Consider the following 12,608-nt stretch of genomic DNA (forward strand, 5'->3'; position numbering starts at 1 on the left):
GTGCTCTCCCTAAATGTCTGTCCTGGTTTTGAAGCTCCTCCTTCAGAATCAAGTTTCATCTTTCTCCCTAACTGCCCATTCCGCTCTGCTTTCCAAGTAGCTTACAAATAATTTGAAATATTTTTAGTCAAAAAACGACAATAAATGAGACAATAGAAAAGGAAGACAGCAGAATAACAGGAACATATAGAAGTCTACCTTGTTATCTTTAAAAGTTAACAAATCTGAAGACATGTAGCAAAAGACTGAAAAAGGAAAAAGCAGAATGAATCAGGCTGACATGACAAAAGACTCAGAGTTAAAAAAAGACTGTAAGGGTAAACAAAAGTGACAGAATATAGTACGAGGACATAGATCAACACTGCAGGAAGAAAGCCTCCAACCTTAGGAAGATAAAAATCAGTGGAAAGAAGAACTGAAAGGTTCATCTTTCCGTAAAGCCTTTCCCTCTAAGGGAGAGGAAGTTGTTGACGCTGTCCTCAGCTAACAACCATTTACATGCAGCTACCGCCTTTCTTCCGACTGGCCACAATACACAATTTGGAGAAAAACCAAACCAAACTAAACACACACACACACAACACAAACAAAAAACCCCACAAAAACGAAACAAAAAAAGAACTCTTAAACATCTACACTGCTATATATAGATGCTTGAAAAGTCTGAATTTTTAAGAACTGGGAGAAGTCTGGCGAAAACAGACTATACTAATTAATTTAACAGTTAGTTTATTAGCACAGTAATTCCTTGAAATACTCTCTTTTTTTTAAAAAAAGGACAAAAAAAAAAAAAAAAAAGGAGTTAAAAGTTTATATTCCTTTTTCTCCAAAACTGATGATCCACTCAGCCAACCACACGTTCCTTTTCCTTGCCATCTTTTGCTTGGGATAAAAATTACGCAGTACTGCCAAACAAGGAATGAGAAAAATAAAAAGTTTATCAGAGGACCCGTGTGCCCCGATAACATGAGAACACTGACAGAGAGACAGTCATGACTATGAAAAATTAAAGTATCCATAAGAGTCTGAGGGCTGCACTCCACTTGCAGGGAAATAGTAAAATTAACAACAGTTAAGAATACGTACTTGCTGAACAGGACAGCCCTAGATATTTTGTTTATAAAAATAATTAATGAAGTAACACTGAGTTAGAAAAAATATTCAGAAAAGAATCACTAATAATCCCCAACTTCTGTGTAAGAGGAGTTGTGAAAGTACTGACAAATAACTGCGCTATCCGGCCCAAAAAACTTACAGCAACCAAACTGTCAGAAAACTGCAAACAGGGACTGTGCTTTAACCTTAATTCTTCTATACTCTATGCGGCATTTTGGGATGAGAGCAAACTTTTTACCTTCCTGTAAATAAACTGATTTGTACTATTTACTCATGTAAAATACTGAATTTCAAATGTTTACTACCTAATCCGTATTTTAAAGATGGGAGCAGATTATGATTACACAGACAATATTGAAAATAATTTTAAAAATTCAGTGCAGAGTTATAGAATGCGTTTACTTTAAGTACTGTTTTACCTGGGTTGGTTTTAATATTAGAAGTACTTTAGACACTGATTTCAGACTCCATCATTCTTTTTAACTATTATCAACAGGTTATAAACCTCCATCTTTCTTTCTGAAACATTGCCAGAAATAGTACGCATGGGATTTAGTTCTAATTGGTTCAACAAGAGAAAGCTGATTAGGTTAACTACGTTCTGCTCTGAGATGCTGCCATCAAACAGTGGTGAAACCCCTGAGTTTCGGTATCTTCTGCTGATGAAAGCTTTTGGTACTGGACAATGTGATGAAGGAATAAACTGAACTCAGAAGTGTTGTAAATATAATTATTTTTCTGGGTTTGTTTCAAATATCTAAACAAAAATGTAATTGTTCTAACAACTGCTCTATTTTAATTATCACCCAGCAACTGATCAAACTAATTGGCTTGGTGACTCAGAACAGAACTTTTCATAGGAGTTAAGCATTATTATCAAACTACATACATAGAAAATGAAAATCAGAGAAATCCCACACCCTGAAATCTGTATCACACGTTAAAATCTCATACTCTTCTCTTCCCTTCCAAATAACATGTCTAATACCAACAGTCAGATATTTTCAGAGCGGGGAAAAAAGTTACTGACAAAAGGTAGAGAAGTAACCGTTGTTCAACAGCAACAACCACTGGTATTCAGATAATGTAAAACTACTCACTCTATCTACAAAATAGGGTGATACTGCTTGAAAAAAAAAAATCTAAGACAAATATGGATTCCTTCCTTGAAACCATTTCTATTTTACATACTCAGTCATTATTCTACAATAAGAATAATACTTACTGTAATTGATCGGTATTTTTTTTTTAACCTCTGGTTACTCAAAGCCCCTGCAGACTTCAGTACTCTCACAAATATTACTTGCAAATGAAAATATAAATGTCTCAACATTAAAATATTGCTTTCTTTCCCCCACCATGTAGTATTTCTTCACATTACAATGGTATATTCAAGCATTCCCTTCACCATATACACAAGTACCACTTCGATTACTAGAAATTTCATGGGTAACTGACAGGAGGGGATTCCATAACTTCTTTTGAGTATCCTGCTCTAGTGCTTCACTGCGCTTCAAATGAAAAGGTTTTTTCTTAATGTCCATACCGAACCTCCCCAGGTGCAATATGTCAACCTTACTGTAGCTGTCGATTATTGTGATTTGCCGTGGATTATCAAGCACAGTCTTGCCATCCTAACACTATGGGTAACATTTGACCTCGATCCACGTTTGGGGCAGGGGAAGCTGAGACTAACCTACAGGAATTATACTTCCATCTTGCTAAAAAAGCATTAGTAAATTCACTTAAACATTCATAATTCCCAGTAACTTTTACTTGTTAGATCTACCCTCTCAGTAAAATACCTGAGGGCAAACACTAAAATTTGCAGATTCTTAGCAACTGCTAATGAAAACATCCTTAATCCTCCTCCCATTCACAGTTTCTTGCCTCCATCCAAGAACTGTGCAGCTCAACTGGAACATCAAACACCACAAAGGATGCTAAAAAAACCTCAAACAACAAAACAAAACAAAAAATCACACAACAATAATAGTAATTTCATAACTAGACAAAACAAAAATAGAACAAGGAAGGACAGCACTATAGCAATATAATACCTACACTACAGAGAAGAGCAAGATTGAGGCTCTACAGTCTTAGATTTGGAATATGAAGACACTGCACTTCGGCAACTTCATTATTCTCACAGTACATATGGGAGATGTCAAAGACATTTTGCAGAGGTACTCAGCAAATGCCTGGAGAACAGCTTGGTCAAATGGCTACAGGACAAATTAATTTTTCAGAAGTTCAGCCGTATGGGAAGGCGATCACGCTATAATAAAAGCCGTTACAAATCTTGCCTTTGAACCAGTAAAAGACATCAATTTGCATACATCAATGAAGACCGGGTCCACAGAGTGTTTCGCTATTTATCATGTATTAGAAGTGTTTTGAACTGTACTAAGATAGAATACCAAGACTGTGTAAAGACTTAAAATATCTGCATCTTCTAATACAGGCCATAATTTGCAGTTATTATTCACGGACTTCATATTATATAATATCTTCTTTAAAAAGAAAGCCTCTTTCAATAAAAGACAAGAATTAACTTCTAATTCTGAAAACAAACACACACTCAATGTAGACTTGCAGTGTGAGTTTTAACTGCCAGGAGTACAGCATACTTAATACTGAAAGTTAAGCGACTGGTTTGGAGTCCGTAATCACTGCAGACAGACATATATCATTCATGTGACTAGCCCTGATTACTTATAATCACTTCTCGAATTTTTTAAAAAAATTTTTAGAGCTCCCTTAGGTAGATACACTACAACAGAAGCATAACAAAGTGTAGAGAATATTTTAGTGTACCCAGGGCTTTCCTCAATAATATCTAAATACATCTCTTGATGCATGTTCCTCTTCCATTTTTTCTGATTTATGAGAACAAGGGAAATCATCTACTGACTTCCTACAGTGAAGCAGGGTATCAACATGCACACAAGGAAAGATAAATAGGGGCAATACCTGTTTCTGATAACCAAAGTCTACTTCTTAAATTAGGACTGAGCTCCGTACTCCCTTTTGTGCCAGCTCAATGATCTGTTAGATTGGCTCAGTCCATCTTATAAAACTTCACCCTTAGAGAAAACAACCTATAAATGTCAGTCTAGATTAAGACAAGACAACACACCCATTTCCATCTGGTTAAAAGATGTTCAGTTTTCCCTGGAGGAAATTCACATACTGAATAACCAGAATGCTGCAAACAACAGCAGACACAGGAGTTTCAGTGTTCCTTTTGCGAATTTGTACAAGGTGAGATGCAGAAGGCATTATATGATTCTCTAAGCGAACACTCATGTAATCTGGCATTTGACAATTTACAGACATAGAAGGAAGGAAAAAACCCAACAAACTAATAAAGCAGATTATGTAACAACAACAACGTGGAGTTTTCAGTTCTCATACTGGTACTAAAGCTCTACAAAAGCCCTGAAAAAACCATACCTAAATTAATTGTTTTGCTGCCAGGACATGTAATTATATCTATAGCTTAAAATACATGTCTGTATGTGAACTAAGAAAAATTATTGCATTCTGAAATGAGAACACAGATTCATTTGGCAACATCAAAGAGTGGAAGAAACACGTGTATTATTTGCAAGCCCATGACAATTATGATTATCAATGATACTTTAAAAATCCTAAGATATCCAAGCTATAGCCATTTTTATGATTAATAAAACCTCAGAAGTCAAAAAGTGAAGAAAACAATAGTAATGCTAGAAAAACCAAGTTGTCAGATTACAGATTTGATCCTTCAAGATAGACAGCATGTGAGCAATTCCACTGAAGTGAACTGGACCACTCTAATATCAAAATATTAAAAACATTCCTAACTGTCTCATGGGACAGGGGTCAGAACACCCAGTTACTTGTAGCATCTGAAGAACCTGGAAAAGTATTTGTGCTCTAGGCTATCCTCCACAGTGTCGAGCATCTTCCTCCCAGCATGGTGGAGATAAGCAAATCTAGATTCACGATTCAACACCTTCTTAAATCAGGATATTCCTAAACATTTTTGTAAATCCAATCTACTGCACATGCCTCAAGATTCTGAACTGTTCTGAACACGATTTTCAGAATTATATGCATGCAGCTGCACGTAATTATTGGAATTGGAATACTCAAATAGCTAAGCATCTATGTGGTTATTTCAGCATGCATATGATGATGAAATTATGCTCCACACTTTCCCAAAATACATCTCTTAGTCTTTAGAGAACCAACCTTAATTTAGTTCAAACAGTATTTTAATGCATTATTATTTTTAACTCATCCCATGAATTCTTTTTATTCATATCACATTTATGTGCTTTGACTGAAAGAGCTACATTTGCTCACCTACCTTGAATGCAGCTCTGGACTGCCATTGTTGTATTTACTTCCTCTCTCCCAGACACCAAAATCTGGTACACGATAGGCTCTTTCCACGCAAAACACAAGATTTTGAATGAAGGACACCTATAGGATAGAAAGAAAGAAAGAAAGAAAAGTGACTGAAGGAAAATGCAAGCATATTTTCTTTTGTTCATTTTTTCAAAAAGTCAACATTGTTTTTCCTCAGCCATCATAATTGTGCCTTCCATCCTTTTTTTCCCCCCAGAAAGTGATGTTCCCAAGTTCAGACATTCTCTTTAAAACCAGTTTTTAATCTGTCCCAAATTAGGTGATGATGTGATTTACACAAAAGTCCCTACAAAGCCAGAGACAGAAATTATTTCATATTCAAGACACATATTTGAAGAGCTCAAAAAAGGTGGTATTTTGATCTTTTAAAAATGATTTGTCATAAAAACAACATCAGAGAGCAAAAGAATTTAAATCGTACAAGATTAGGACACAGAAATCTTGGTACTATTTCTTAATTCTTTTTAAGATAATTGATATGTCAAAGTTTTATTATATTAGCTCCAAATAATACATACTTTCAAACACACTTTTTCATAAACACAAATAAAACTCTGAACCAATTTATTATAATTAAAATCTCTTGGATCAACATGTTTCAACTGAATACTAAGGTATTTAAGGGTATTTTAAGGTATTTAAGGTATTTTAAGGATATTTAACTATAGCCAGGGACTTCTTGAAGCAGATACTTTCTCCTCATTTACACTGTCTTTCAACAGTGTAAGTCGGAGTTGCTCGATTGTAAAAAAGTTAAATTGATGATAAATTTTACAGTTCACCTCAGAGAGTCCACAGATTAGAACTTACAGGAACTTTAACCACAAACACAAGATTTACACTGGTTCATCCACCAAAGCAGAGATTTCATCCCCTCCCATCCAAATTATTCTAGGGGATTCTGTGGGAAAAGACTATTGCAATGGCTACAAACACAACCGTATTGGGGAACTACAGAGAAGGATTCACTTTAATACAGTCAAGTGATATTTTCTTTTATGAGCTATGAGATAAAAACCAAATCTTTTACTAACAGATATTTGCTTCCATTTTAATTTACGTGCATATCTGTTTTATCTTTTTCTCTCAATTTTTCTTTAAATCTTAAAAAAAAAATTACTATTTCAGATACACTCTTTATGCTAATACCAGTCCACCAGCGATACATATAATTCTATACTTGTCTCTCTATACATGTCTCTGCTAAAATTTTGCTATGGGGTGCTCATGTACAATTATCTATACACTCAATCTTTTCACAGCTAGTACTTTCAAGGAAACAGACTGTCCTACTCTTTAGATATGCCCGGTATTATTCATTCCTGTAATTTAGCATTTGGTTGTATTAAATTGAATTTGCTCTGAATGAAGCTAGAACACCCAGTGATTAAGAGTGTGGCTTCTCCTCTTTCTATCATTAGCTGAAATTGAGATGCATTAGCTAAATGAAGAAGCAAAGAGCACCACACAGAAATATATAACCTTACTGATGGCATTCTACCAGTGATGTGTTCAGAACACGAGAACAAATGGTTAATTACAGCTATTTTATGAAACTAAGTGTTTCCAAACAGCAGATTTACAGAAAAAAGGCAGCAGATAACTGGTTGCAAACCAAAATCTTCAGAGAGCAATCATTCATATCATGGGCATGTAAATGCTATAACCAAGTCAATGCTAAAGCGCTTACAGAAATTATGGATTGTGTGTGTTAAGCTTACCTATCCAGAATTCAAGCATGTGGAGAGCAAGGTATATTAAAGAATACACATGCAGCATGGGTGACTGCAAATACTAGTGTTACTCTGTTTTATGTGTAGATAACTGCTCTCAAATTCATTCACTTGCACAATCATATACTGTTCTCTTTGTTATGCATGCAAAGATGCGATTAAATTAATTTTTCAACTGCAAACAGATGCAACTAGAGGGTAACTCATTGACAGCTGCCATGCCTAACATCACGCAGCCTAGTATACAATGATTGCCTCCTAAGCCAAGAGTTCTGTGTAGAGACATATTCATGCAGACAGCTTGCCAAATATCAACCATCTGCCAGCACCTTCCACTGCGCTAGCACTGGTTCAAAACCCTCTCTCTACTAAAGGAAAGAGATAAACACATTGTGCAATGATATCATTGGAAAGAAATATGCAACTTGATGTTTGGGTAGCAGATTGCCACATCCACGGTGCTGCCAGTGCCACTATGCTGAATATTATCTAGACACACAGGAAAACTTGGAAATACCACAATTACGTGGCATTAATAAGATCTGAGAATCTATTCAGTTGTTGAAGCTATACAGAGAGTAACAGAATGTACAGGTCTGTGTTAACATAGTATAAATCTCCACAGTCCACAGATTTCTAGGGTATGGTTGCAATGAAAACTACATCCTGACATTGAAGTGGAGAATATCCACTGACTGGAGAGTCTCTACACATGCACTTTTTCTGCAGATTCTGTAATTAAATGCAAACATCTGGAGGATAATATAAATTATAAGTCAAGATAAGTAAATACATAATTATATACATTTGCCTCCTCACAGACATAAAGGCAATTCAGAGAAAATAACACAGACCTATCATATGATCTAAGTAACCGAGAAAGGAGACAAGTTGCATCACTTAGTTTTCTCATTATCTAAAGAAAAAACATTAATGAAGATGTACGTTTTAGAAATATAACGCAAATACACTATTACTGAAAAAATCTCCCTTTTTTTTTAAAATAGCAGTACTGTAAGTGCATTTAAGCTTTTTAAGGCAATCCAGCAGTGACTATTAAACAGACCAGAGTAAATTTAAACAAATCCAGATTAAGAAAATTAGGAAAAAAAAAATATATATAAATCTGTGCTTTCCATTCCTGTCTCAAAACATAACCTCATTTTAGAGCAGGACAGCAGGTTGTCCTGACATGACTTGTCCTCAAGTCAAGACCATGGTGGCTATTATAATCTTATTTACAGAACAGTTAACAATCTTACAAACATCTCTTACCATGATATAAAATTGTTTTATTTTCAATTAAAGATACAGCAAAACTTCTCAATACCCATAGGTTCATATGTATTTGAAGAAAGCCCTTCAGCTTTCCAGAAAATTAACCCTATTATTTATTATACTGAAATTCCACTGGACAGCATGCACTGACTGACAGTTTGAAATAAGGTGAAAAGTGAGAACAACATAACTAGAAGTTAACTGTCCTAACAGACCTTTTAATTCTTGACCTTGTACCTTTCAGAAATAGCAGGGAACTATAAAAGTTTTCAATGTCATGTTACATTCACTCTTTGCATATCTAACACTTTAATAGCTATTAATTTATTTCACTATCCATTCCTTCCATTTATCTTTTCTGACTTCCATTAAAAGTGAAGAATATCTGCAGCATATTTCCAGAACAGTTATTTTACAGTTGGCAATTAAATAAAACTAAGAAAAAAACCCAAAAACAACTTAATACAGCATGTGTTCTAACATCAGAAATCGATTTGTACCTCATCTGTGTTGTAGACAATCTGCAGCCCCGAAGAGATCATCTCAACCAAATAGAGGAGAAATAACGACACAGCATTTATCTGAAGTAATTAAAGACAGAAAGGAAACTATAATTAACTTTACGTTTATTTGACTCCAATAAACATAAACAAGCTAAATGTGATATTACTCACTAACAAAGATAGTCCCACTATAACATGGTTTTGGTTCTTCAAAAATATTATCCTAATATACCAATATCCTACATATAATGATGTGGAAACAATCAATAGGAAGAAATGCCACAAACAAGCATTGTCCTCTACAACTTCTGCTGCAGTATAATTTTTTAAATTATTTGAAACTATGAGATTAAAATGTTTTTTGCTTAGGCATGCTGCTTTGACCCATAAGCAATCACGTTAGTCACAAGCTGTTTCACGTTTACATATATGACAATTTATTAGCAAGTAGAGCACCAAGAAGGCAAGGAGCATATTGAATAGTACACAGCACATCTAAAAAGCAAATCACTTTATTCCTAACTGGAATTTTAGCATTATCATCTGACAGAATTACAATTACAACATTCAGATATGATTATATTTGTGAAAAACTGTTTTCTTTTGTAGCTGTATGTAGCATTTATTATTAACAGTAATTACCTTCAGCAGCTGTACAGATGAGCATCCTAACGTCATTTTATTAATGAATCAGACAACTGCTTTTGTTACACAGAATTCTAGTATAATTGAGAATTTGTACAATTTCAATAGAGAAAATAAGTTTATCACAATAACTTGCTTCAATGAGCTATAAAACCACAATCTCAGTATATTAAATTCAGAGAAACCATCTAGACCAAAAAATTGGATCCTCATCTGAAACATCGCAGATTAAGAATAAGGTCCAAATTCTAAAAATTCCAAAAGGTTTAAAGACCACTGACTCCAGTTTCTTAATACAATCTGAAAAGCACCAAGTACAGCAATAATGGCAGACCAGCTATGTAACATATTCCATTCTTTCCAACTGAACCTCCTCAGTTACTCTGTTTTCTGTTGTCTCCACAGAGCTGAAAACCCTCTATTCTTTGAGATTTGCTGATGACAGAAGGGAATGTGCATCCATGTTTATGGGAAGGGTTGAGTTGCCACAAAAAAAAAAAAAAAAAAAAAAAGAGAGACTTTGAACAGTGCTCCCCAGTTCCCAAAATGATTGTTTCCTCCTGCAGATAAAAGATGTGCATGTTCAGGAAGTTTCACATAGAAGTCCAAAATGCTAACTTAGGATAACTCCATAAATCATTTTTCTCAGAACATATATTTCGTGAATCCAACACATTTACTGTACAAACTATTTAAGTGATGTTGTCACCATGAAATTAAATAATTATCAACCTACTGCCACTTCTGAATAATTTCACTATCAATTTCTGAACTAAAAAGAATACAGAGAGTTATGGAATGCAGAAGAACAAGGTCATGAAAGAAAGTAAAGAGGGGAGGGGAAAAAAAAAAAAGTAAATCAATGCTTTGGAAAATGAAAGACAATAAAACAGTCAATCATGCAATGAATCTGACTAGAACCACTACAGAAAATAGTGAACAACAAATTTGTAACTAGACAAAGCTGTTAACAGTGTACATTAAGTCTTTACTATGAATGAAAATTGCTCAACTTATGGAAAACTAAGCTGGGAACGTTAATAAAAAATATTCAATGTAAGATTACATTAAATCTTCCACTTTATTGACTACTTCAACATTTTTTTTGCAGGATTATTTATTGACAGCCATCTGCTGATCTGAAAAAGAAGCAACTTTATAAACAACCATCTACCTCCACAAATCGCACAGTTATTTCAGTACCTTCTGACCAAAACATACCACTGAATTATATTTCAAAACAGTCTGTCTTCTTCACCAAAAGATACAGAAGGAATCTCAATTTTATCAAGTACAACACATCTAACACAAATCTAAACAAACTGAGACAGGTGCATCATGAAAGAATGGAGACAATAACAACGTTATTTAAAATCATCCAAACTTTCATTTACAGGCACATGCATCTTTTACCTGAAGGTGACCATATTCCTTATGGGAGAAGACCTCATCTCCAGTGTGTGCACTGAAAACAGAATGAAGACATTCAGATGGTTTGGGATCTTGCTTAAATTGCTGAACCTAAAGGTGAAAGGCAAAACACAAAATCAAAGTCAATAATTTCAGTATGTTTGGCAACCACAAATTCACTATATGACTCAGGTATTTCAAAATCTCTTGATATGACCACTACCTAAGACTTATAAACAACAGTTCCCGAAACTAACCAGAAACTATTTCATACATAGTTAAATTATACATACGCTTAAAGAATACAAATATTTGACCCATCTGTCTAACCTCTTTGGGTTTGGTAGAAGAAAGATCTGTTAATAGATAGCTACAGATGCTTAGTCACTTTCATCTCCTGGACAACACCACCTCATTTTACTGGTGCTGAAAACTTCGCAGAAAGCATGTCAAAGCATATCACGCCTACCCTGAATTCACAGATCCAAAATGTACTACATACAGAATCCTGACCCATAAGCTCTCAGCTGGCTCACCACCTTTCCCTAGCAGAGTACCATGCATTCAGCTACTCTCACATATGAGACAACTCCCCTCCTCACCTTCCTGGCCTGTCCTAAAGAGTCTGTATCCACCCATCACAGTGTTCCAGTCACTTGAGCTATCCTACCATGCCTCTGTGATTCCATGAGATCACAGCCCTGGAGCTGCACACGTACTTCTAGTTCCTCCTTTTTGTTCCCCATGCTGCACACATTAGAGTACAGGCATTTCTGAGAGGCACCCAAGCATGCTGATTTCCCAGAAAGGGTATGAGAGCTTTCTTCTCCATAATGCTGTCCCATAGGTACCTCCTTACTTCCACACATACGCTTGGGACAATTCCACTTCGGTTAATGCCATGTCCCTCCTGTTCACATCACCCCAGGGCCTTTGCTTGCCCATCCCATCCACCACTTCCTCACTTGACTGTTGAGCACTGTCTCTCTCCCTCACCATTCCTAGTTTAAAGCTCTTACGGGAGTGCAAGGGCCCCAAACTTATGTTGGGAACAATAGTTTTAAGAATTTTTATAAATAATGATCCATAAAATTGAATAATTATTGTTGTAGCATTTGACAATGGGACAAGGGTTTTAAAACAAAAAAGAAATTATTGTTAATAATAATTATAATAATTTTAAGCCTTCTGGGTTATAGACCTACAAAAGTGTTCAGAAATTGCCACATGTAGATCATGTAACAAATGAAAAGCTGCAAGAGCTGAGAATATCTAGTATGAAAGAGTACATGGGGAAAACAAAGATTTATTTTGGTGAGCACAGTTGGTGACATTCAGATGTACAGTGAAATGTTTATAGATACTGGAAGGAAAAGTTGATAGCTTAAAAAGAAAACAAAGATTATAGATAGGAAGAATAGTACCCCAGATTAAAGTGACTTTTTATTCATGGACACTGTCATTGGACCTCGGAATGAGCCTCTATGATACAGAAGCTCTTACG

The 12,608-nt window shown here is 35.2% G+C and overlaps 1 protein-coding gene across 6 annotated transcripts in view; it reads right to left on the reverse strand.

Moving 5' to 3' along the window:
* The window catches only part of PHKB (phosphorylase kinase regulatory subunit beta), an 85,330-nt gene that overhangs the window by 57,479 nt on the left and 15,243 nt on the right, over nucleotides 1–12,608 (reverse strand). For all 6 annotated transcript variants that reach the window (XM_087738395.1, XM_087738396.1, XM_087738400.1 and 3 more), the window contains 3 exons: nucleotides 11,108–11,215; nucleotides 9,047–9,127; nucleotides 5,474–5,589 (listed from right to left, as the gene is read on the reverse strand). In XM_087738395.1, the coding sequence (XP_087594521.1) occupies nucleotides 5,474–5,589; nucleotides 9,047–9,127; nucleotides 11,108–11,215 (305 nt within the window). The remainder of the gene's footprint in view (nucleotides 1–5,473; nucleotides 5,590–9,046; nucleotides 9,128–11,107; nucleotides 11,216–12,608) is intronic.

Source organism: Nipponia nippon, unplaced genomic scaffold (assembly GCF_047370975.1).
Source record: "Nipponia nippon isolate SJK-2023a ecotype South Korea unplaced genomic scaffold, ASM4737097v1 scaffold_7, whole genome shotgun sequence".
NCBI lineage: Eukaryota > Metazoa > Chordata > Aves > Pelecaniformes > Threskiornithidae > Nipponia > Nipponia nippon.